The sequence below is a fragment of the Tursiops truncatus genome, chromosome 16 (genome assembly GCF_011762595.2).
Source record: "Tursiops truncatus isolate mTurTru1 chromosome 16, mTurTru1.mat.Y, whole genome shotgun sequence".
Taxonomy (NCBI): Eukaryota; Metazoa; Chordata; class Mammalia; order Artiodactyla; family Delphinidae; genus Tursiops; species Tursiops truncatus.
The window spans coordinates 79788891-79814348 of NC_047049.1; the positions used below are offsets into that span (position 1 = coordinate 79788891).

The window sequence follows — 25458 nt, forward strand, 5'->3', positions numbered from 1 at the left end:
TAATTAGCTTGAATATACCAGCCGCCAAAATAACAGTCTTCTGTATTTTTGTTGCAGAAATGCACGTGTCATGTAAGCCCCTGACACCCTCGTGCAGGACTTTCAGCCACTGTACCTTCCCCTGGACGCTCTGCCGTCTCCTCCTTTTAAGTCGAAGAGCTTAATCTACAAGATTCCTTAAAGCGATTTTAGCTCTAATGTGCTATGATTTCAGGGCAAAAAGTGATAAAGATGAAAAGGAGAGAGAACACCAGTTGCCTTTCAAAGCAAAAGATGAACTTAAATATCGAGGCTTTTCTTTCCGTAGGTCTTTGGACGCAGCCATGTCAAGGAGCCCTAGCTTCCGAAGGATGACTCTGCTTTTCTAAAAAACTCCTTGAAATTGAATGCTGAGTGAACTGTATACATTTACGTATCTTGTCTTTACAGAAAACCGTGTCTGTAACTCTGTGTGTGTGTGTGTTCACTTTCCTGACTGCAGCTCCTGAGGAAAAGGCACATAGGAAATGACATCGTGACCATTGTTTTCCAAGAGCCTGGAGCACTTCCTTTTACTCCAAAAAGCATCCGGTCCCACTTTCAACATGTCTTTGTCATAGTCAAAGTGCATAATCCGTGCACTGAAAATGTGTGTTACAGGTGAGTCCCTGGCGGTTCATGCTCCCAGGGTTGTTCCAACAGGACCTCATTCCCCAAAATGTCTTCCAATTAGTTTTCCAATTATTATTTCTATGCCCATAATTATCCTTTTTTTTTTTCTAATTATATTTCCCACAGTCTTCACTCAGGCACTTTCTTTCTTTCTTTCTTTTCTTTCTTTCCTTTCTTTCTTTCTTTTCTTTGTTTCTTTTCTTTTCTTTCATTTCTTTCATTTTATTTTTGGCCACATTGGGTCTTTGTTGCTGCGCGCGGGCTTTCTCTAGTTGCGGCGAGCGGGGGCTACTCTTTGTTGCGGTGCGCGGGCTTCTCATTGCGGTGGCTTCTCTTGTTGTGGAGCACGGGCTCTCAGCATGCGGGCTTCAGTAGTTGTGGCACGCGGGCTCAGTAGTTGTGGCTCGCGGGCTCTAGAGCGCAGGCTCAGTAGTTGGCGGCGCACGGGCTTAGTTGTTCTGCGGCATGTGGGATCTTCCCGGACCAGGGATCGAACCCGTGTCCCCAGCAATGGCAGGTGGATTCTTAACCACTGCGCCACCAGAGAAGTCTTACACTCAGGTACTTTCTGTAAGAAATAATTGTCTTCTTCCCATTTTGAAACAGTGAAATTCCTAGCAGTTCACAGTCCTAGGTTTCACCTTTCCTCAATGTTAAAGACTTCCTCCAGCCCCTGCCAGACCATCGCTTCATTGATAACAGCCTCAGAAGTGGAGGATCTGGCCATTTCAGTGCTTCCCTGAAAGAGGCGCATTCTGGTGGTAAAATGTTTCTTCCCGTCTAAGAGCTTGGAAACACGCACACGGTGGTGTGGTGGTGTGTCGAGATAGGGGTTTGACACTCGCTTTGGTGATTTCAAAAGGCCATCCAGGTGCCTTGGAATCCCGAGACTGACAAGGCCTGCCCTTCCTGTACCCATGCTCTTCCTTAGGAAGCAGCTGTCCCCGAAGGCTCCTGCCTTGTGGGGTGTCAGTAAAAGAGCCGGTCTCTGACCTGAGTGAGAATCCAGCTCTCCTGCCCCCTCATGGCGCTTTGTAACGAGTTAGCTTATTTTTTGGAGCCTTCATTTCCTTTTCTGAAAACTGGGGATAATAGTACCCACTTCAGTGTGTAGTTATGAGGAATGAATGGCAGGAATTATGCAAAACCCCTGTTAGCGTTCCTGGCGCTCATCTTAAAGCAGTGGTTACCGATTGAGCAGCCTCCCGGACCTGGATGGGGCCCAGGCCTGGGTACGTGTGAGGGGCAGAGGGGCCTGTGAACTGCAGCCGTGCCCTCCTAGGGGCAAGGAGACCGGCCTGTGTGCTGGTGTCGCCAGCTTGCATCCCCACCCCACGCTCTCCCCATCGGCATGGTTTCCCCCGTGGTGATACTTGTATGCACCTCAGTTCAAGACCCCTGGCCCGAATGCTCAGAACGACTTTTTATTGAAAAAAAAAAAAGTGATATTTGAAAAAAAGGACATCTAGTCTGTATAAACGATACGCTTAAAACCGGTGACGTTGGTGCAAACATGCTCAGTCGGCTTATTCTTCTGGGACCTCCCCTGATGAATGGTAATTACGCAGAGTAATCTTAAAGGAGCCTTCCTGATGGATTGGAAACATAAGCCTAGGGCTTTATTGTATTTGGTGTTATTGTAGAGGCTGCTATTCTTAGGTCAGATCAAGTATTTTTAATCCCTTTCTATCTTTAGTTTATGCTTCTATCATGAGGTGGTTGATTAGCACAAAAAAATCTTAAGGATAAGTAATATCTCTTTATTTTTATTTCTTTTAGGTTTTCTGTGTTGAATTAAATGACCGGGGAGGGATGCTTTTGATATAGATCTTACCTGTCAACAAAGTGGCTTGCATTCTGTTTCCTGTGGTAGAAACCAGCGTGTACAAATGGTTCAAAGACGGGGTCATTGCCTTTGCAGATACCACGTTGCCATCACTAAATTATCATTTACTAATGTGAAGCAGTGGCGTGCCTCTAGGTTCTGGAAGTGCCTCATAAACGTTCGTAATGATCACACTTACCACCTCATGAGTGTCCCTCGAAGAATCAATCGTGATCTTCTGGAAAACTAGTCAAATCGATTCCATGACGTTTTTAGGAAGATGTGTTTACTCTGTCACAGGGAATAAGGTTACAGTGCCCAGGTTTCCCAGAAACACCTCATAGGTCTGTTTCCTATGATTTCCTCAAAACATACCAGTCACAAAATAAATTCGTTCAAATAATTTCCAAGGAAATGATAAAATATAGTCCAGGTCTGCCGTTTTCTAGGTTGCTCCGTCTGAATCACGGGTGCGTTTTATAGAAGCCTGCGTTGGTCGCACACGCTCCTGTGACCCCCGTGAGCTTTGCACAGGCGCTGAGTGGCCGTGCGTTCTGGCGGATCACGACCTGTAGTACCACGTAGCTCAGAGGCGTGGTCCCGGCAGACTGCTGGGGCGAGATGCCCTCCTCTGATAAAAGCGTGCTGCTAACCAGGGCACGCGTCCGGAGTGTGAAAGAGCAGGCTCCCACCTTCCAGAGAAGTCCGAGGCGTGCCCCCTGGATACGGCAGGGCTCTCTCTCGGTGATGCTGGGGCCACTTGAACCTAGAAAGAAATAATGGGGCAACATCCACAAAGCTCCATGTTATGTAATTTTAGTCTAAAATTATTAAAAAGCAAACTTAACTGATTGCCTGTTTCTTTATGCGGGATTCTTTCACTTCAATGGTTGTAGCCATTGTAGAGCTAACTCCGAGGGATTTGTGTTTGTGTGCTTTTCAAGATAAACTCTTGGCAAAATGCATCTTTAATAACTGAATGAGTAAACTTCTTGCTGTCTGGAGGCTTAGTAGCTAACTGTCACTTAAAAGGGAAGTATTATCTATATAAAACGATGACTTCCATTTTAGAAAACTTACTATGTAGCCCCTTCTTACAAACATTAGATGATAATGTTAAATCGATGATGAAAACGATAATTATTTGAGTTAATAATAGCTTAGCATGCATTATTTTGTTTAATCCTCGTAGCGTGCTTTTGAGGATGGTACTGTTTTAACCCCCGTTTTACAGATGAGGCACTGAGGGATTAAGTAACTCAGAGTCCCTCAGAAAGTGGTGGAGCTGGACTCCTACGAGGAACACCGGATCCTGGAATCTGCTGTACCCCACGTTGCTTTCCTAAAACCCTTTAACTGGCACATGAAGGAAGGCTCTTCTTTGTACTGTTGCCCTCAGTGGAGGGGTCTTATGTCTAAATCATCAGTAAATGCTATCAAGCTATTTGGGTAAAATAAGAAATTCTAAAACATACTCTTGTTTCCACCCACTGGGAATTATCCCAGTCTGGCAAAAGAATATTCCATCTTAACTCTGCTTGAAAGCATTACGGATTATATAAGCTTTGGTAACCAGGGGTTTCTAATTGATCCCCATTCTCAGACTCTCATGGTGATCATGGACTAGTAATAGTAGTAATAGTGATCATAGTAACAGCTGTGCCTGGATTCTGCTTCTTTTTTGGTACAACTTTGATCTGAGATGCCTAGGATAGTGGTTTTTCGAGCCACACTGTACCATACACTGTAGTGGAGGTGTCCAGTTAGACGTTTGGTTTAATAATTTGGGACAAGAAGAATCGCCCTGTTAACAGGTGTCTCTCTCTGCCCACTCTGGAGCTCCACAGTGAGAGCCGTCTTGGAACACATTTAGATAGAAAAAGTTCGCCCTGATGCTTCGACTTAAGTGCATCCGAGCTGTAGTCAGACAGGAGCTTGAGATCCACAGAGCTAAGTGCAAAAAGTAATCCTGTAAGGTGTTAAGTGGGATTTGACCTCCTCAGTGTTCCAAGGGTAAAATACTCCCAGGAACCTGTGCTCATCCCTGGAAGAGAGAACCATGTTTAGGAGAGGTGATCACATGCGTTGATCATGGCCAGTGTCGGGAGGGCAGGGTCCAGTGCACTGAGAGGCCACTTGAGCTGGTTGATCGTTCTGGTGGGGAAGCAACAGGTGTGGCTACGCTACCCACAGGCCAGACAGGTAGCTTTGGGACAGCTCTCTACGAAACAACACCTGAGGACAAGTTAATTCCTACTCAGTCTAGAAGGTTCTTCCTAAGGATGGTAGTGAGGGGAAGACGGGTCATATATGGTGTCAGCCCCTCAGCCATTTGGAACCTCCACGATGTTCCTAGGACCTTCCTTGAGGACATGAGTCAAGTCCCCCCACCTCCCTCTCTGGTTCAGCGCCTTTACTACCATGCACGTGAGTGAGTTTGGTCTTCTGTCCCAAAGGGAAGCAGTCCTTCCCTCCCCTTTCACGCCAGCTAAGGCCCTGCCCAGACCCTCTTCCATCTTATAGCTCTTTCCCCAGAAATGATGAACGCTGCTGAAGGGTGTGCAGGTTACAGCAAAGGGGAGAGATCCCTGGGGACTGTGACCTATTTGGAGTTTAACCAGCCACATTCCAGAAAAGGAATTCACACCTATTGTTTTCATTCCTTAATCACCTCTTTCAGGATTTTCTACCATGAAGAAGAGGAAATGTAGGTTGCTTCCTTTGTTTATCCCAACACAGAAAATACCAGCCTGGGCAGATGTGGGGTTGGTTCCCATTCTTGGTCTGCAGTAGCTGCTCAGTAACTGGGGAGTGCTGTGGGGTTCATTCATTCACTCACTCCAGTCCTTCACCTGCTCATTCATTAATTCACTCTTATTTCAAAAAGGATTTGAGACAACGAAAGCTTCTGTCTGATACAGGGGAGAGCATTATTGGTTTTGCCGTATTAAGATGGTTATTGCCGTCACTATACGTTTGATCTTTTCAGTCTCTGGAATCTCTTAAAACTTTGCTCCTATAAAATCTTCATCTAGATTTTCAAAATGTGAGCAAGTGAGCATTTCCTTAAAAAAAGGGACATTCAAAACTTCGGGCCCTGCAAGCATGATCATTGTGCCCAATAGCAGTGAGAACGTGAAGAGCCGGCTGGGCTAACCGCACTGCTGTTGAAAGTGTCACTGCCTCTCAGTGGTGACCGGCCACAGAGCCACAGAGCACCAGCCTGGCTACTGATCCCTCATCCCTACCTTAGTCAGCTCGCACAGCCGTGACTAGGACCACAGACCCAGTGGTTTAAACAACAGACACTTACTTCTCACAGTTCTGGAGGCTGGAAGTCCAAGATCAAGGGGTTGGCAGGTTTGGTTTTTCCTGAGGCCTCTCTCCTTGGCCTACAGATTAACTGCTGTGTCCTCACATGGTCTCTCCTCTGTGTGTGTGCATCCCTGGTATCTTCCTGTGTGTCCAGGTTTCCTTCTATAAGGACACCTGTTAGACTGGATTAAGGCCCACCCTAATGGCCTCATTTTGACTTAATCATCTCTCTAAAGACCCGATCTCCAAACACAGCCACATTCCCAGTGACTGGGGTTTTGGACTTCAGCGTACAAATTTTGGAGGGACACTACTCAGCCCCTAACACCCCCTCAACTACTGAGTTTGAAAAGTTTTGCTAAAAACAAAGAAAAACTTGATACCCAGAAATGAGCATACCAAGAGGCTACAGAGTAGCTGGCTTCAGTCGCAAGTGTGGGTGTATGTCACATTTCTGAAGCTAACTATTACGGCCTCACAATTCATCTTGTTTCTCCTTTTCCTCCCTCAGTGTTGGAGTTTCTAGATCAAAAGATGTGCCACCGTTTGGTCCACCGATTCCCAAAGGCGTAACTTTCCCAAAGTCAGCAGTATTCCGGGACTTCCTTTTAGCAAAAGTAATCAATGCAGAAAACGCAGCCCACAAATCAGAGAAGTTTCGAGCGATGGCCACTCGGACGAGGCAGGAGTACTTGAAGGACCTGGCAGAGAACTTCGTCACGACCGCCACCGTGGATACGTCCGCGAAATTCAGCTTCATTACCCTGGGTGCCAAGAAGAAGGAGAAAGTAAAGCCCAGGAAGGACGCCCACCTCTTCAGCGTCGGAGCGATCATGTGGCACGTTGTGGCGCGGGACTTCGGCCAGTCCTCGGACATTGAGTGTCTCCTTGGGATTTCCAACGAGTTCATAATGCTGATCGAGAAGGATTCCAAGAACGTGGTCTTTAACTGTTCCTGCAGGGATGTCATTGGGTGGACATCTGGGTTAATGAGTATCAAAGTGTTTTACGAACGAGGAGAATGCATCCTTCTGTCCTCGGTGGACAACTGTGCCGAAGACGTCAGGGAAATTGTCCAGCGACTGGGGGTAAGTACAGGTTTCTGTTTATCCACCATCCTTAGCTCTGCAGTCCCAGATTCGTAGTAGCTTCTGCTGTGGAACTTCCGCCCCAGTTACATCACCTAGGAAGTGAATTACTATTTCTTAGGGGTAGAGTTTGATTTAATTTTTTTTAATTTTTAAATTTTTATTTTATATTGGAGTATAGTTGATTAACAGTGCTGTGTTATAGAGTTTGATTTTCAATGCTGTGTCCTTTTGAGCTGTTGCTGAATCCATGAATGGTGGCGAAACACCCATCACAAATTGATCGGAAAGGAAAAGTGAAGCCAACTTTCCAAAGGGAACATCGGGATATATTTTCATAGTGTTTCAAGGAAGGACAAGAATTCACTAGATATTATGTCTGTTTGTAGAGACTGGCACGACAGTACCTTCCCAGGGGGAAATTAATAGGCACAGAATCACCGTTGACCATATTGATGGTCAGAGTAAGCCCTCTTCGCTGTTTCACCTCTGCGTACTTACACAACAGGTATTTTTGTTTAGTCTGCCACATTAAATATGTTATTAATCTTGCAGCCAGTCTCTTACAGAGGTTTTATAGAATTACCCATTAAGTTAGAAAGATTTGAAGAAAAAAGTCATAAAAAAGATTGTTATTTGCAGTACAAAACCATGATGTCCGTGGTATCTAACAGTTGTATTTCTACTTCATATTTTAACAAAGGAAGATACAGATTTTAGTTTGAGTATATACAATAGAATTTTAAGAATGAATGAAATATAAGAACAAAACGTGCTTTGACAAAAGAATTTTTCATGTGTAAATCTTCCCCCAAGGGGATGTATATTTCATTAATTAGAGAAGATTTAGTCAGTTACGGATCATGAGAAAAAGAGAAATTATACCCATTTCCTGCCCCCTTTCCTCCCATCAAACATAAACCTTTTATTATTCCAGACCACATAGATGAGACAATGCAATCATGTCAGTGTCTGCTGGCCTTGGAGAAATAATGTCATTATTTGCAGACGCTCTTTACAGGAAAGGGCCTCAGTGTGTTCAACAGTATTGAGGGCGTATGTGCGCAAGCTGAGATGTGATTCAGGGATGATTAAGTGTGTGATCAGTTTACGTATCTGGAGAATTGAGTTATCTCGTGAGTGTCAGGACACATTGTGCTTTTAGTAATACTGCAAATACTTCTTTTTAGGAGACCTACCGAGTCATCATAATTTGTGCTCCGGAAAATACAACATAAACACACCCCCTTCACCAACCACCAAAATGCACGTCCCGTAGGTTCTGACACGTTCACTGTTCTGTGGACCCCATTCTACCATTTTCCTAGAAAAATGACTATATTGCTAATGTGACTAAGGTGTCTGATATCTGGAATATATTTGAGGAAGTATATCCTGTATCTTGGATGACTTGTAACAGGGGATGGTGGAAACAAACCAACCCAAAGACTGTTGGGGGGTTAGAACAAAAGGCTGGTGCAGGACAGGAGCAACAGAAATGGAAAGGAAGAGGATGAAGCTGTCGTAGTGGAGAGATGGGGAAGGGGTGCTACTGGGCAGATGGTGAACTCTGCATTTTCTAGTGGTGGGAAGTGAAATCAAAGGTGTCTGCTATGCAGGTAAAGACACAGGTGGGGAATAAGAGCTCCCACCTAGGGCTTCCCTGGTGGGGCAGTGGTTGAGAGTCCGCCTGCCGATGCAGGGGACACGGGTTTGTGCCCTGGTCCGGGAAGATCCCACATGCCGCGGAGCGGCTGGGCCCGTGAGCCATGGCCACTGAGCCTGCACGTCCGGAGCCTGTGTTCCGCAATGGGAGAGTTCACAACAGTGAGAGGCCCGTGTACCGCAAAAAAAAAAAAAAAAAGAGCTCCCACCTAAAGGGACAGGTAGGGCCGGTTACTCTCAGCAGAGCCCAGGCTTGGTTGAATGCTCTCCTGTTGCCATCTGGAAATTCTCAATAATTTTTGACTAAAGGGCCTGCATTTCTGTTTTGCACCAGACTCCACAGATTATGTAGCCAGTAGCGGGTACATGGATAGGAGGCCACCATGTGATCATTGAGGCCAAGTAATTATGTGACGAACTCCAAATAAATGGAGAGCTTGATCCTTCAGCCTTTGCAAATGTTAAGAAGTAAGGAACAGAAGTGAGAAAGAAATCGCAAAAAGTAGGGGACGTGGCAGGTGGTTGGAAGAAATAAGAGACAGAACAAGTAGGTCTCGGAAAACCCTTTCACTCTTCAATCTGATATATGGATGTTAAATTTCAGCTGAAAATTGCATCCATATTGGAGAGAATGCTGGGCACGTGTCAGATGTAGTCTTTTGGTCGGAGAGCTTAGTTGAAACAAAGCTGAAAAAGAAGTGAAGGACAAATTTATTCAGGTTGTATATATTACAGAAGTGCCTTTTCAACAATTTTAAATTAGTTCAGTTCGTAACTTTGGAAACTTCAGTCTTTCCAAACTTCACCACTAAGACCAGCAATCCCATTCCCCATTTTCCTAAGCCCCAAACTGTCACGTGTGCCTGATTAGCAGGGTGGGCGCCGTGGCGGTAATAACCACGGTAACGTCCGCCACACCGGTGATAACCATGAACCAGCCCCGGTCCCACAGCAGCTGTACTTACAGTCGTAGGTCTTCTTAAATAGGAATCTGTGTATTCAGAGCGTGTTTCATGGACATGAAGCATTTATTAAAACGGAAACTCTGTGCTTTGGGGGATACGGGTATGATACCTCCCAGCTTTCAGCTGCCCACAGATGAGTGATGCCGTGGTCATCAAATGATATTCTCAATGAGCCCATGTTTTTCTTTCAGTGCATGTGGGCTATTGTCATTAAGCACTTCTGAGGGTGGCATTAACTAATTATTGGTGCTTTAGTTCACTGAGTGGGATGCTTGTCTACAGACACCAAGGAGGCCAGCTGACTGGCCACATTTGATCTGAATGGTCCTTACCACCCAAGCAAGCAAGGGCAGGCTGTCCCCAGGAGAGGGATCCTAGGGGCTAGAACAGGATGTCCGCAGGCCTGGTGCACAGAGAGCACTTAAGGTTTTCCTGACAGTCTGACTTCCTGCTGCTGCCCATCCTGTGGGCAGGGCGCTAACTGTTAGCTTGGAAAGGCTTTGGGCCATTTTTTTCTCCCTTGTTTGTACATGGTACACTTCACATGTCCATTCAACCATCCATGGACACTTGAGTTACTTCCACCTTTTGACTATTGTAAATAACGCTGCTAAGAATGTGGGTGTACAAATACCTGGGTGTACCTCTTTGAGACCCTGCTTTAAATTCTGTTGGGTATATACCCAGAAGTAGAATTGCTGAGTCTCGTGGTAATTCCATTTTAATTTTTTGAGGAACTGCCATGCTGCTTTCCATAGCTGCTGCACCATTGGACCATTTTTTTAAGTTGAATAAAATTGTCTAATAGGGAATTCCCTGGCTCTCCAGTGGTTAGGACTCGGTGCTCTCACTGGCAGGGGCCCGGGTTCCATCCCTGGTTGGGGAACTAAGATTCCACAAGCCACACCATACGGCCAAAAAAAAAAAATTAATAGGTTTTATTGCTTGATGGGTGAAAGGCTTCACATGTTTTCAGTTGCTTCAGTCCATCTGGAACAATGGAATTTATATGCTTAAGAGCCGAGTCAGGTGACGTAGAAAGGAGATGGGGCGGGGTGGGGGGGTGTTATCAGAACCCGTCTTAAGCTCACAGGCTCTGGGTCAGTGGCTTCTAGGAAAAAGCAGGACACCTGTACCTGGTTTGCCTTCGAATAATGAAACCTTCGTTTTACTTTTGTTATTTTCATTGTGCCTGATGCCAGGGGTAATTACGGTAAAGTCTGGATTGAACCGTGTCCTTGTCTTGTCATCTTGTCCCTGGGATGTGTGCCCCCCCGCAGCGCCACCCCTCACGGTCCCCTTCCCCCTTAGATCGTGACCAGGGGCTGCGAGACTGTGGAAATGACCCTGAGGAGGAACGGGCTGGGCCAGCTGGGCTTCCACGTGAACTTCGAAGGAATCGTCGCAGACGTGGAACCTTTCGGTTTTGCGTGGAAGGCCGGCCTTCGTCAGGGGAGCCGCCTCGTGGAGATCTGCAAGGTGGCCGTGGCCACGCTGACGCATGAGCAGATGATCGACCTTCTCCGGACCTCAGTGACTGTGAAGGTGGTCATCATCCAGCCCCATGACGATGGCTCGCCTCGGAGGTAGGCTCTCGTCCACGCTCGCTCCTTCTTGGCGTCTGTGGCAGGTGCTGTCCTGCAAGGTCCTCAGAAAGTGTGGTCACACGCACCTTCCACCTAAGTTGTCTGGACGTCAACCATTCGGGCAACTTCAGAGAGCTTTAAAAAAGTCATTAGTATATAATAAGTGATAAAGTGTCATTTTCTAAGCATTTTGTTGGGACGTTGAAGTCATTGGTTAACAGGATATTTAAGAGATCTCATTGATTTAGGATATCAACGTGTGGAGGAATATTGGGACATCAGATACACTGTTTGGTGACCACTCCATTCTGGTTGAACTGGTCCAGGGCTTTCTCATAAGCTGTCATGGGACACCTAGGAAAAGAAGTGGCTGGACTTGGAAAGCTCAGAGCGGATGGGTGGGGGCTAGGGACAAGAATGGGATTAGAAAGTGATACCATTCCATCGTCAATAGAAAGTTCTCATGCTCACTATCAAGGAAGCGTTAGGCCAAGGGGAGAAAGAACTCTCACTAAGAACAAGCCACCCACCTGGCCTTGGCCCCTGTTGCGCAGCAGTGTCTATAGTGGTATCTGGAGTGCATTTTCTGTGCCTCTCTCTCAAATGCAGTTCCCTACTGGCTGGCCAAGAGCCCTGGCTTTGGAGGGATGAAGCATGCTTGCAATCCAGACGTTAGCTGTGTGATCTTGGGTGGGTCACATGCTCTCTCTAAGTTTCCCTTAGTATCTGTAAGATGGCATTATAATATTGCCTACCTCGTACTGTGTGATGAAGATTAAATAAGGTGATAATGTGTAAGGCACTTAACACCTTCTGGCATGATCAACACCTTACTCATTTTAGTTAAAAGAAAAATAAACTAAAACTTTAGGATATTCATTGGAATTTTTTCATGCTGTAAAGGAAATCCTTACTCAAAGATAGCAAGGTGACTGTGCCCACTTCTAATCTTCTGTAGTAACTCAGATCACTCTTTCTACCCTGTCCATCTCCTTTGCCCATCCTCCAAACCAGCACTGTCCAGTCGCACTTTCTCTGATGACATGTTCCATATCTGTACCGTCCAAACAGTGGCCACTAGCCACATGGGTAGCACACACTTGAAATGTGGATAGTGTGACTGAGGAAAAGGAGTTTTCATTTTAACTAACGAATTAAGGTTCAGTTAGCCGCATCTGGCTCGTGGCTGCCGTATTGGATAGAGGAGCTCTAAACCATGGTCTTTTTTAGAAAACAAACCAGTGGTATATCACCTTCCTCTCTGGTTAATGTGCAAAATTTTGCAAAAGTGTGTTTCTGTTGGTTATCTAACCATTTGCCTCCTGCTTGACTTTCTATGGTCTTGTTTCCTCTATCTGCCCAGTAAGTTTACAGAATAAAAGTTAACGAGCTGAAATTCTTCTCGAGAGTAGTAGCCGCATGTCGCAGGAAATACCCAAGGTGTTTCTTGTTGCCTTGCAGGATTCTGTCCCATTAAATCCATTTGCTCCCCAAGAATCCCATGAATCACTCATGGTGGTATGCGTACAAGAAAATCAGAGACAAAAATTACTTTCTTAAAAATGAGTTTTGGAAATAACAGAAAACAAATCCTTTAAACTTGGAAACTAAAATAATTTTGTAAGTGTTAGCCTTTAAAATAAATTTTAAACCAGTTATTAGAAATTCTTCCATAATATAAATTTCTTTCTTCATTGGCTAGAGTTATAGGTTTGTAAATTTTGTGGTGAGAATCAAGTCTTTTCATCTGTCTTAGAGGCTGATTACTTCTATAGAATTAGAAAAAACTGCTACCATGTTCTCCCAAAATTAAAAAACAACATTTCTCTCCTATTTTCAGTTTTGGTCTACTGTTACTCAATAAGACATTTCTTTTAAGCTTTCAAGAGATCTGCTTAATAAAAATGTTAAAGTTATCGTTATATTTGATATTTAAAACATATGATTTAGAAAAATAGAATCTCCTAAGAAATACGGAATTCTTTTTCAGCTAAAGCAAATAAACAAACAAAAACTACCATTTAAAAGTCCCGGGCTTCCCTGGAGGCTCAGTGGTTGAGAGTCCACCTGCCGATGCAGGGGACACGGATTCGTGCCCCGGTCCGGGAAGATCCCACATGCGGCGGAGCGGCTGGGCCCGTGAGCCATGGCCGCTGAGCCTGCGCGTCCGGAGCCTGTGCTCCGCAACGGGAGAGGCCGCAACAGTGAGAGGCCCGCGTACCGCAAAAAAAAAAAAAAGTCCCGCCTGTTATTTTTTTATCCAAGGGCATGTTATCTGCTTTGGTCTGCACGTAATTAATTCTTTCTTTGTTTTAAATGCAAATTCTTTTATTGAAGCTATTCAAGATATTTAGAGATTTTGCCTTTGTCTCCTCAGAGTATCCTTAATGTCATTCCCTGAAGATGCAGATTTTTCTCCCGTTCAATCTGGAATAACCGTCTTCTATATTTTTAACCTTAGCCAGGATTAGAACTAGCTGATCGCCTGGTAGTAAACACTCCAGAATTGGCCTGCCTGTCACCCACATTTCCAGAAGCCAGGAAGCTTTTAAGCCTAGCATGTATCATTTGAAATGCTTTCAGTTCAGCCTTCCAATTTTCTGAGAATTTGAATTTGTAAATTTGCAAACCCACATTTTTGTTAGTTTTGGATCCTGGTTCTCCCTGCGACTCTCTGAGCACCCGGATAAAAGTGCTCGCTGCTGTCCGGCAGCCTCTCATCACACACAGGAAGTTATCCATGCAGTGACAGCCGTTTGCTTTAGACTGTGATGTTGAGTATGAAACGTCATTTTTTTTTTTGTTTCGTTATTTTTAGCATCTTTATTGGAGTATAATTGCTTTACAGTGTTGTGTTAGTTTCTGCTGTATCACAGACTGAATCAGCTATACATACACATACATACCCATATCCCCTCCCTCTTGCGTCTCCCTCCCACTCTCCGTATCCCACCCCTCTGGATGGTCGCAAAGCACCGAGCTGATCTCCCTGTGTCATGCAGCTGCTTCCCACTAGCTATCTATCTTACATTTGGTAGTGTATATATGTCTGTGCTACTCTCTCACTTCGTCTCAGCTTACCCTTCCCCCTCCCCGTGTCCTCAAGTCCATTCTTTACATCTGTGTCTTTATTCCTGTCCTGCGCCTAGGTTCATCAGAACCTTTTTTTTTTAGGTTCCATATATATGTGTTAGCATACGGTATTTGTTTTTCTCTTTCTGACTTACTTCACTCTGTATGACAGACTCTAGGTCCATCCACCTCACTACAAATAACTCCATTTCATTTCTTTTTATGACTGAGTAATATTTCTTGTATATATGTGCCACATTTTCTTTATCCATTCATCTGTCGATGGACACTTAGGTTGCTTCCATGTCCAGGCTACTGTAAATAGTGCTGCACTGAACATTGTGGTACATGACTCTTTTTGGATTATAGTTTTCTGAGGGTATATGCCCAGTAGTGGGATTGCTGGGTCGCATGGTAGTTCTATTTTTAGTTTTTTAAGGAACCTCTGTACTGTTCTCCATAGTGGCTGTATCAATTTACATTCCCACCAGCAGTGCAAGAGGGTTCCCTTTTCTCCACACCCTCTCCAGCATTTATTGTTTGTAGATTTTTTGATGATGGCCATTCTGACGGGTGTGAGATGATATCTCATTGTAGTTTTGATTTGCATTTCTCTAATGGTTAGTGATATTGAGCATCTTTTCACGTGTTTGTTGGGAGTCTGTATATCTTCTTTGGAGAAATGTCTATTTAGGTCTTCTGCCCATTTTTGGATTGGGTCGTTTGTTTTTTTTTGATATTGAGTTGCTTGTATATTTCGGAGATTAATCCTTTGTCCGTTGCTTCGTTTGCAAATATTTTCTCCCATTCTGAGGGTTGTCTTTTCATCTTGTGTATGGTTTCCTTTGCTGTGCAAAAGCTTTTAAGTTTCATTAGGTCCCAGTTGTTTATTTTTGTTTTTGTTTCCATTTCTCTAGGAGGTGGGTCAAAAAGGATCTTGCTGTGATTTATGTCATAGAGTGTTCTGCCTATGTTTTCCTCTAAGAGTTTGATAGTGTCTGGCCTTACATTTAGATCTTCAATTCATTTTGAGTTTATTTTTGTGTATGGTATTAGGAAGTGTTGTAATTTCATTCTTTTACATGTAGCTGTCCAGTTTTCCCAGCACCATTTATTGAAGAGGCTGTCTTTTCTCCATTGTATACTCTTGCCTCCTTTATCAAAGATAAGGTAACCATATGTGCGGGTTTATCTCTAGGCTTTCTATCCTGTTCCATTGATCTATATTTCTGTTTTTGTGCCAGTAGCATACTGTCTTGATTACTGTAGCTTTGTAGTATAGTCTGAAGTTCAGGAGCCTGATTCTTTCAGCTCCGTCTTTCTTTCTCAAGATTGTTTTGGCTTTTCGGGGTCTTTTATGTGAAATGTTGTTTTACGTTTCCTCCCCACTCTAAGCAAGTTTAGCCTTCTGCATTATTAGATTTTTTTTTTTTTTTTTTTTTTTTTGCAGTACACGGGCCTCTCACTGTTGTGGCCTCTCCCATTGTGGAGCACAGGCTCCAGACACGCAGGCTCAGTGGCCATGGCTCACGGGCCCAGCCGCTCCGCGGCATGAGGGATCTTCCCAGACCGGGGCACAAACCCGCGTCTCCTGCATCGGCAGGCAGACTCTCAACCACTGCGCCACCAGGGAAGCCCTATTAGATTTTTTAAAGAAATTGTAGAGGAGGGTGCAAAGGAAGAAATGAGCAGCACTTTGCTCCTTTTGAAAATTAAAGTACAGACTTTTTAAAAAAAATTTTATTTTATATTGGAGTATAGTTGATTTACAACATTGTATTACTTTCAGGTGTACAGCAAAGTGATTCAGTTATACATATATGTATATCCATTCTTTTTCATATTCTTTTCCCATGTAGGTTATTACAGACTATTGAGTAGAGTTCCCTGTGCTATACAGTGGGTCCTTGTTGATAAAGTCCAAACCTTTTAAATGAAATATCACTTAGTACCGTGACTCCTGCAGCAACATATACAAAGGGATTCCTCCATGTAAAACTCCACATTTGATTTGTGGCGTGGAAAATGACCCCATCTTTCACAGATTGGGTCTTAGGCCTTGTCAGGGAGGCAGCCAAAAGAAAACATTCATTTAAATGGACGTGTGTGTGTAATTTTTCCTTTTAAGTTGTCTTGAATATAACAGCCATAAGGACTAGCAAAATGGCCAAGTTAATGAATTAGAAGATAATTTCAGTCTTCATAAACATTGTGAATAAAAGAGTGAAAAATGCTTCAATTCGGTTTTTCCATGATCAGCTTTTTTTGGTCCCGCAGGACATCAGGGAGAGGTAATTCTCGGAGCCCGTCCGCTCCTGTCAGCAGTGGGAGAGGCCTGCCATTTAATAGACTCACTCCTAGTTGTCCACAGGTCAGAAGGTGTTTGCTTATGACTCAGAAGCTGCTGGATTAAATGAAGTCTTTAGCTGGGGAAGTATTTATGTGGAATCAAAAGGCACCCCCGCATTTTGAAGTCCCATTCTCAAGCCTCAGAGTGATGATAACTCAGCTGTCCCTGGGCTTGAAAGGAAAGCAGAGCCGTATTTTATTTCCTTGTGGAGTCCCAGAGAACAGCAAGCAGGGAAGGTTCCCGTTGGGGATGCTTATTAACTGATCTCCTGCTGGGAATGGATCCGGGAGAGGCTGCGTAGCGATTGGGAACGAGTGGCCAGAAGCAGTTAGGGAATAGCAGTCTTCAAATGGAAATGAGGTTTGAAAGGGAGCAAGGACATTTCCCAGGCAGACAGTCTCTATGGCAAAGATGAAGAGCAGTTTTCAGAACTCTTAATTAAGCCTTCCTTGGTTTCGCAAGGCAGGGCATGGCCCCAGCCCCTAGCCTTCAAAGGTGACTGACATTTTATCAATGTCATTTTAAGGAAAACACATCAACTTAGAAGGCTGATAAAAAGGAAATAGCAACTCACCAGAGTTATGCATGAGTTGTTATACAATGTGAGTGATTTAGTAAATACGTCCAATAAAAATGGAAATGAAATTCTGTGCTGTGGCGCATCTGTTTTGTGTGATTTTCCATACTTTGTTGACATACTGTCCAAGACATATTTTTCTGTATAATGCAAAACAGTGGAAATTATCTCATGTTGTCATGACTTTAATTTGTTGTTCTCTGATCATTCTATAAAATTGAAGCTGTATGTTCTTGTCTTCTGTTTGGCTGCCGGTTGCCATGACCGTTCAACTCCCCAAAGGACCCAGAGGGGACGCGGAAATAGGGAATGGGAAGGAAAGTTCAATTTTGTCAGATGAGCAGTTGATAGATAGATAGATAGACAGGTAGGTAGACAGACAGATAGATAGATAGATAGATAGTGTGGGAAGGAAAGTTCAATTTTGTCAGATGAGCAGTTGATAGATAGATAGATAGACAGGTAGGTAGACAGACAGATAGATAGATAGATAGATAGTGTGTTGTAATCTGGATTAAAGTGAGGTTTTAGATGAGGGTTCCAATTTATGTGTATAGATAAGAAAAATCAGTTCCATCTGGTATTGTCTCATGGGCCCTCAAGTTATGAATTTTAATGTGAACTGTGAAAAAAATACGGAACTTGAGGTTCCCAAAGTAACCTGAAGCATGGTCACAATTCTCAGTCCTCCAATATAATGTTTGAATTATCTTATCCCTCCTAGAATATAAACATTGAGTTACAGAACGAACGTTAGGTAGGTTGCCTTACGTTTACTATGCATTCACTTCTTTCATTCATTCCTTCACTCTGCAGTAGTTTGTACCAGAAGCTGCTGGGCACCAGGGCTGTTAAAAATGGAAAGGACAGGCATAATCTTTCCATCCATGGGCTCCTTTTTGTCTGTGTGGCATTCTAAAGTACAGGACTTCCCATTTATAGTTTTGCTACTTAAAAATGGCTTTCTCAAACTAGAGCAAGAGCTTATATCTGGAGAATAAGTATCGCAGTGCTGCAAACACTCTCACACTCTCCCGTCAGTCATCTACACCTTAGTACCTCTGCTTTTTTGGCAGTTTGAGATGTTGTGACATTGACACAGTGACCAGGATGCCAAGGGGGACAGTAAAGCACGAGCTTTCTGTCCGTTAGGCAAGTAACTGTCTCATGCTTGACTAGTGACACTGGGCAGTGGTGATGGACAGCCAGTGAATATGCGCTCTCGTGGAAATATATTCATTAAAAGTCAGGCGTCACATAGCTGTTGAGTCCTCTGTTGAACTGTGAAGTATATAATGTAATAGGATGTTGTTCCTCAACAAACTAAGAAAAAAAAAAAAAGGAAGTGGTTGGCTTCACAAAGAACTGTTTGGCCCTGTTTTAAGTCGAATGCTGTGCTAGGTACTGGGGTGCAGAGGGTGAAGACACATTCCACCCCGTGTCTGGTGAGAAGGAAAGGCCTGGAGAAGCTGATGAATTATTCAGTACCAGCCAGCCTCACTTCCCGTGTAACAGACACGCACCTTTTCAATGCAAAGACCTTTATTCAAAGGGCTTGGTCAAGGGGATTTCTGGTCTGGATGTCTCTTTTACTGTCTGTAGTCTAGGTGTCTTTTTTTATCTTAAATTAAGGAAATTGGTAGAAAAGTGAATTAATATTTCATTTAGTGCCTATTTCAGATATGACACTGCCCTTACCTTTACAGTAAGTTATCTCCCTCTTGGAAGCGTTTAATTTTTTTATGCAGCAGAAAGAGTTTGTGATGCGAGTGAATGAGCCCCAATTATCCCTGTCACCTTGTTGTATAATTTGGGAAGAGTCTTTTAGCTGTTAGCAGGCTATTAGCATAACAGACATTAAAATGATTAAAATATCGGTGATTACTTCAATCCCTAGGGCTATGAGGGCTCTTTGACAAAGTGCATAATATAAAAGAAGCAGGTAGTTCCTTTGAGGGGATCTATCTGCCTTTGTTTCCAAAGACTCCTTCAGGTCCTAGTGGAAACTGACAGGATGTGGGCCTCATTAACTGTTCTTTGATAGTTTCCTAAGGAGATGGGCATGTGTTTCGGAAGGAGTACCGAGCTAGGAGTCAGCTTCCTGGTTCCAGGGTGAAAGCTGTCTCACCTTTCCAAAGTCTCTGAGCCTTCTGAAAATTGGACACGTCCTTTGTACTGCCTCAGACATTTTTGTGAAATTGAAATGGTGTAGTGTAGGTGGAAACCTGTAAAGTGTCACACAAGGGAAGTGTGGGTTAGAAGTAACGGATAACATCGCAGTATGTTGGAAGACGTCACTAGATTAGTGGGTTCAGGTGAAGGTTTGCTGTGACGCCACCAAACAGTGAAACCAACAGGCAATTTCAGAGTAATTGCAAGTTGTAATTACATGATTAAGCTGTGCTGTGGGTCCATGGTTTACCCACTCCACGTCCTGCTAATTTATTCAACTTTTTTGAACAAAAAGAATACGTCTTGTTCCTTTAAACTTTTCTCAGTTCTCTAGGTTTGGGGGATTTTTTTTGTTATTGTTGTTGTTACTCTTCAAAAGTATTTATCCCTATTTATTATCCCTAGGACGTTTCCCCTTTCATCGTTTTTGAAAGTCACGGGTCCTGCTTTGATATAAGATGAAAGAAGAAAGTAACGGGGTAATGATGCATTCTTCTACAGATGAATGTACACGAAGGGAACTTTACAGCTCTAAACTTTTCTGTACTTCCGATTGTTACATTAAGTTAAACTTTACAATTCTATAATTCTATAAATATATATTATCTAAAAAGAACTTTCAGGAAAGCGTATGGGCCTTTTGCTGTTTTATATTGACTGTCTCTATAGAAGCAACAATTAATAGTATCCGTTTGAAACTAACTTCTTTCTTTGAAGCTGTTGCTTTGGGAAGCTTGCGTACTTCATATAATTTAATCTCGACACACCCTCTGCTGTCTCCATTCCGCTTGCAGGAGGAGAAGTGTGGGTCCAAAGAGATTGTCCCATTTCTGAGCTACACGTTGGGTTTTGAGCCCAGGGCATAGACGTCTCTCTTCAGTGGAGAACAGTTTGATTGCTGTAGAGGGTTCCTGCTGGAAGTGAATAGAGAACACTCTGCAGCTTGGCTGGGCTCAGACAGTGATGGTCCCGATGGCCAGGCTGCTGAGGTTGAATGGCTCCTTGAAAGAGCTGATCCACAACCTGGCCAGCAGCGATTCTGCTTCAAGCACCCATTTATTGGTGCTAAATGGAGGGTGTTTCTGGGAGACTGGAGGTATCATTTGAAAGGAATGATGCCATCTTGGGGACCTTGCCGGTGTCTCTGAAGTTGTGCGTCTAGAGCTACAGTGCTGGGCAGTGAGCGTGGGTGCCTGTTAGCTGTGACTAGAGAGGACACCACCTTTGCGCTGGCCGTGCCCAGAAGCCGGGATGTGGGAGCAGCCACAGACTAGACATCTACAGGTGGGAAACCCTGGTCTCGGGAGCTTCAGGAAGCGGAGGAGAGCACAGATGCATGTGGATGTGAAGAAGTTACCGAGTGTCCCTCGTACAGGAAGGAATAAGCCATCCTGCGGAGTCCACAGTGCCAGGTTTAGAGGGACAACGGGATTGTTTGTCAGATTAAAGCAGTCAAACGTAAGGTCCTCTGAGGGCTGCAACTCACGGAACCACTTGCTATTCTTACAGTTTTGTAGTGTCACATTTTTAACCAGCACGTTTTTTATGATGTTCTTGGTCTACAGAATGTCTTCCCTTCCAGGATAGATGACTGAGAGAGATTATTAGCCTCAGAAAAGTTACTGGCTAGACAAGCAGTGTTAAAAATTATGTTTATCGCTTCCCTGGTGGCGCAGTGGTTGAGAGTCCGCCTGCCGATGCAGGGGACACGGGTTCGTGCCCCGGTCGGGGAAGACCTCACATGCTGCAGAGCGGCTGGGCCTGTGAGCCATGGCTGCTGAGCCTGCGCGTCCGGAGCCTGTGCTCTGCAATGGGAGAGGCCACAACAGTGAGAGGCCCGCGTACCGCAAAAAAAAAAAAAAAAGAAATAATACAAGAAAATTTCCAGAACTAAAAGATAGGTAAAACCAGATTTGACGGTCTCTAGTAGAATGAATGGAAGAAAGGTCCGTATCAAGACGTATTACTGTGGAATTCAGAGTCCTGGGTTAAAGCAGAGAGCCTAAGTGTCTGGTGCAGAGCCCACACAAAGGCCTGGGTCACTGAACGGTCCGTTCTTCTCAACAGCAATGCTGGGTGAAAGGTTCTCACCTGTCAAATCAACAGTACTTGGAGCTTGGGACGGAGAGAGGGATAGAAACCAAAAACGATGCTCTGCCTTTTGGCTTGGGAAACCGAATGGATGGTGGCGCCACGCTTTGAGAACAGAAGAAATGAGCTGAATAAAGCATCCTAAGGAGATACGCATGCCTATTACACAGAATGGGGCAAGGGCTATCTCTTTACCAGTAAACTTGACTTCCTAGCTCTGGAAGGAAGTCAAGCCTGGACCCCAGCGTCACACTTTTCTCTGCTCACTCCTTCCCTTCCCCTTCCGCTCTCTGTGGCATCTCTGTTCCTGCACCTGTTTAAGTGTGCAAGGGGATGGTCGTGCTTCTCTTTGTCTTCCCCTCTGGACACCCTTGGGTTTGCCTTTCTCTGCTCCACCATTGACGTTCTCCCATTTGCCTTGCATCTTTTTTTTTTAATTCATGAAATTTATTAAAATCTAGTTAACACACCATAGCATTTACCCATTTTTAGAATATTTTCAGAGTTGTGCAACCATCACCCCATTCTAATTTTAGAAAATCCTAATCATCTGAAAAAGAAACCTTGTTCTGCCTTAGAGACACTCTCTATTCCCATCCCCAGTCCTAGGTGACAGCTTATCTACTGTCCTTCTCTATAGATTTTCCAGTCTCGATATTGCCTTCCATCTTTACATACTGTGTTTTGGTGTCTCCAAGTTTTGTTGATGGTCCACTTTGGTTTTGGTTTTGTTCTTTTGTAATGATTCTGAAAAGTTTTACTCCATCATCTTGAGGATGAAAGTCTCCTGTTTAAAGAGCGATACCTTATCGCCTTAATAGATTTCTTAGAGTGAATATGAGAAAGTTTTTCCGCTGACTCCGGAACGTCTAGGTAGAGGCATGGCTTCATTCATGTGGTAACTTGGGATGATTTACCCTGACACTCAAATCTGAGACTCACCGAGGCTTCCTGTGTCCTGGCCAAACAGCACCAGTTGGCTTTGCAGGTCACTTTGGTCACGTCAGTAGCCCTATGTGCATGGTGTAACTTGAGGGATGTCTGAGATCACATTTTTCAGGCTAAAGGGTCTTACATCCCTGACTGATCATTTGAGCCCACAGGAGATGACCTTGTGAGGACCCGTGGGAGTGACCGTGTAACTAAGACCACACGTGACTTTGGCAGGATGGACACTCCGGCTTTCCCTTGACTGTGACAGCTTTTGCGAAGTTTGTTTTTCACTTTTCTCAGACTTGGTATAACATGTGACTCTGATCCCCGATGATACAACTGTACTTGCAGCTATCTGTTTAGATTATGTATGAGGCGTTTTTCATCGATTAAAGTTTATCTATCACCCATGTTCAATGCAGATGATTCAGTGTATGCAAAGTGGTTAAAGGTATATGGCAGTCTGTCCACGAAGTTTGCAGGCTACCTGGAGAGACAGAGCCTATGAGTGAAACACCTGACAGGTGTATCTGTCGGTTAATCAGAGCCACGGGCGCGAGACCGCCTCCTCCTGACCCGTGCTGGGGGGTGAACAGACACGGTCACCGTCGCCCGGGCTGCTCCTGAGGGTGGTGGCTCTGCACCACTGCCTGTGCGCCCCGAGAAGCACGTGTGCGGTTGCGGGTGACGGTGCTGAGGGCTCGGCACTGAGCACCCCCCGACCATCTCTTCTTGGCTTCACAGAGGGTGTTCGGAGCTCTGCCGGATCCCCATGGTGGAGTACAAGCTCGACAGCGAGGGCACCCCCTGTGAGTACAAGACCCCCTTCCGGAGGAACACCACATGGCACCGAGTGCCCACGCCCGCCCTGCAGCCCCTGCCCAGGGCCTCCCCGGTGCCTGGCACGCCTGACAGGCTGCAGTGCCAGCCGCTGCTCCCACAGACCCAGGCCGCCATCCCACGCAGCACCTCCTTTGACCGGAAGCTGCCCGACGGCACCAGGTAAGGCTGGTACCGCTTCCTCAAGGGCGGCCCTTGTGAAGCTCTTGCAGCTAGAACTTCAGAGGGTCAGGGGGACTTTTATGTGGCTTAATCATTTCTGAGTTCGCTTGTTCTGACCAAGTGGGCAGGCAGGGTGGCCAGGCGGGCCCCAGATGCTGGGGTGCTTGGGTTCCTGGCCCAGCAATGATGCTGATGGCGTGCAGGTCCTCCCCACGGACGCTGCCCCCCAGGGCCACGGCCATCCCTCTCCACCGTGATCCTCCTATCAACCCACTCTCCTCACCGTCTCGGGAAAGATATCCGAGAAACCATTTTGCAGGAGCGTCCAGATAAATATGGACGGTTTGAGTATAAAGAAAGCGGCAGAATCAGCGATGAAATCCCGTCACCCTCGTGGGTGTAGTATTTTCAGAGGTCCTAGGATCATCAGCATCTGTTTGTTTTTCTCTCTCATTTTAAGCAAAGGGAGTTGAGTTTAAAATTAAGTTTTTCCCTGAGAGAATGCACTCGTTTAAAAGTTAAATCCAACAGCATTAGAAGCTGGTGAGAATTTTCGGGGGTTGCATAATTCGCAAAGGTAGTTTTAAGTGAACAACGTAGTAAATTTGTTTTGTTGTGGTTGTTGATTCCTCCTCCTTTTGTTTTAACTTTCGCATATCTTATGGGCCATGGAGACACCGTGAGTTTCCTCCAAATGTCTTGTCAGGCTCTCGTCTAATAGAGCGTATGCCGTAAGCAGACGCTGGGCCAGGCTGTTTGCTTGACGGGTCATCACCTTGGCCTGTTACTCGGCCTCTCCCAGTCTCCAGTTTCCTCGTCTGAAAAATCAATTTAGCAATAATAGAGGCCTCCACAGGGCATTAGGACAATTGAGTCAATCAAGAGAGGTAAACTGCTTAGAACCATTCCTGGCACATAGGGAGCCTATACAGGCATTAATAATAATTGCTAAGATGAAAACACGTGGTCTTCCTCTGCTTCCTCCAGTCTGTTCTTCTAAGAGTGAGTGCAGGAATGGTGTTACTTCAAGTTGACACTAAGTCAGCTGGGCTCTTGGTCTCTTCTCAAAGGTCTGCTGAGTTTATAAACTTCCCATATTCAGAGAAATGCACATAGTACATAGCCCAGGTGAAAAGGGGGACATCGGGAAGGAAAGGGGTCTGCAGAACGTCCCTTATTAGCATAGAAGTTAGTAAATTATAAGGAAGGGTTCTAATAGCAACAGGGAAGTTGGCGAGCACATCTTCATCAAGTAAATTCTCACGACGATCGATCATTTTTGTGTGTCTGAAATAAATAGGATGTCATTCAATCGATGTGTGGAAGTACATGGCTTTGCCAGAAATTTAGGGTTTTCTCTCTGTATGGATTTTAAATATAGAACCACAACGTGCCTTGCATTAAGTCTCACAGACCAAGTAGTAGTGATGTTTTCATAATTCTGTGCTCTTGGGGGTTCTGCGTGTTTCACTGGCGTCATTAGCTGCGCTTGAATTCTTTAGTTGGTGAAGCCTTGTTTCCGCCACATCTCTTTCTTATAATAAATTACCAACCGAAAACCACCTGAAATCTCATGGCATCACCAATTCTTAGTTTATTTGTCCACGACTGCGATGCGTGTTTCTGCTTTTCTTCATCACTGAAAAATGAATTCACTTGTAAAACAAAACAAGCCAGGTCAGGAAGTTGGCAGCCTGCAGACCCCTCAGGGCCCGGTTACTGATTCTAGTCAACCTTTCAGAAGTTCACCCAGCAACCAGTCCTCCTCCAGTGATCCCGGACCCGGCGGGAGCGGACCCTGGAGACCACAAGCTGGATACGACGGGTACCGCTCACTTTCACCTTTCTGCGGGCCCCTGGGGGGCACTGGTTTGCGGGGCACGTTCAGAAGCGCTTACTGTGCACGAGGCCACTGGGGGACAGAGAAATGAAGACAGACCTTTGATAGGACGGGTGCATCCAGGCTGGACAGCTCACCATTTCTGTGGAGGTGGCACTCATTTGTCTGTATTCTGAGCTTGTCTGATTTTTTTTTTTTAAATAAGGGAGAGTCTTTCTGAATATGTAAAAGTTAAGGATTTGGAGACCCTGTGGGCGATGGCCCTTGGGAGTTTCCCTTCACTTGAACTGCTGACGAGGAATAAATTCACAGCCTCTCTTGCAAGC

General features: G+C 44.8%; 1 protein-coding gene across 16 annotated transcripts in view; it reads left to right on the forward strand.

Annotated features, from left to right (window-relative positions):
* Nucleotides 1-25458, forward strand: part of SIPA1L2 (signal induced proliferation associated 1 like 2) — a 235693-nt gene that overhangs the window by 171145 nt on the left and 39090 nt on the right. For all 16 annotated transcript variants that reach the window (XM_033841437.2, XM_033841438.2, XM_033841439.2 and 13 more), the window contains 5 exons: nucleotides 482-639; nucleotides 6303-6879; nucleotides 10821-11095; nucleotides 23035-23292; nucleotides 25034-25117. In XM_033841437.2, the coding sequence (XP_033697328.1) occupies nucleotides 482-639; nucleotides 6303-6879; nucleotides 10821-11095; nucleotides 23035-23292; nucleotides 25034-25117 (1352 nt within the window). The remainder of the gene's footprint in view (nucleotides 1-481; nucleotides 640-6302; nucleotides 6880-10820; nucleotides 11096-23034; nucleotides 23293-25033; nucleotides 25118-25458) is intronic.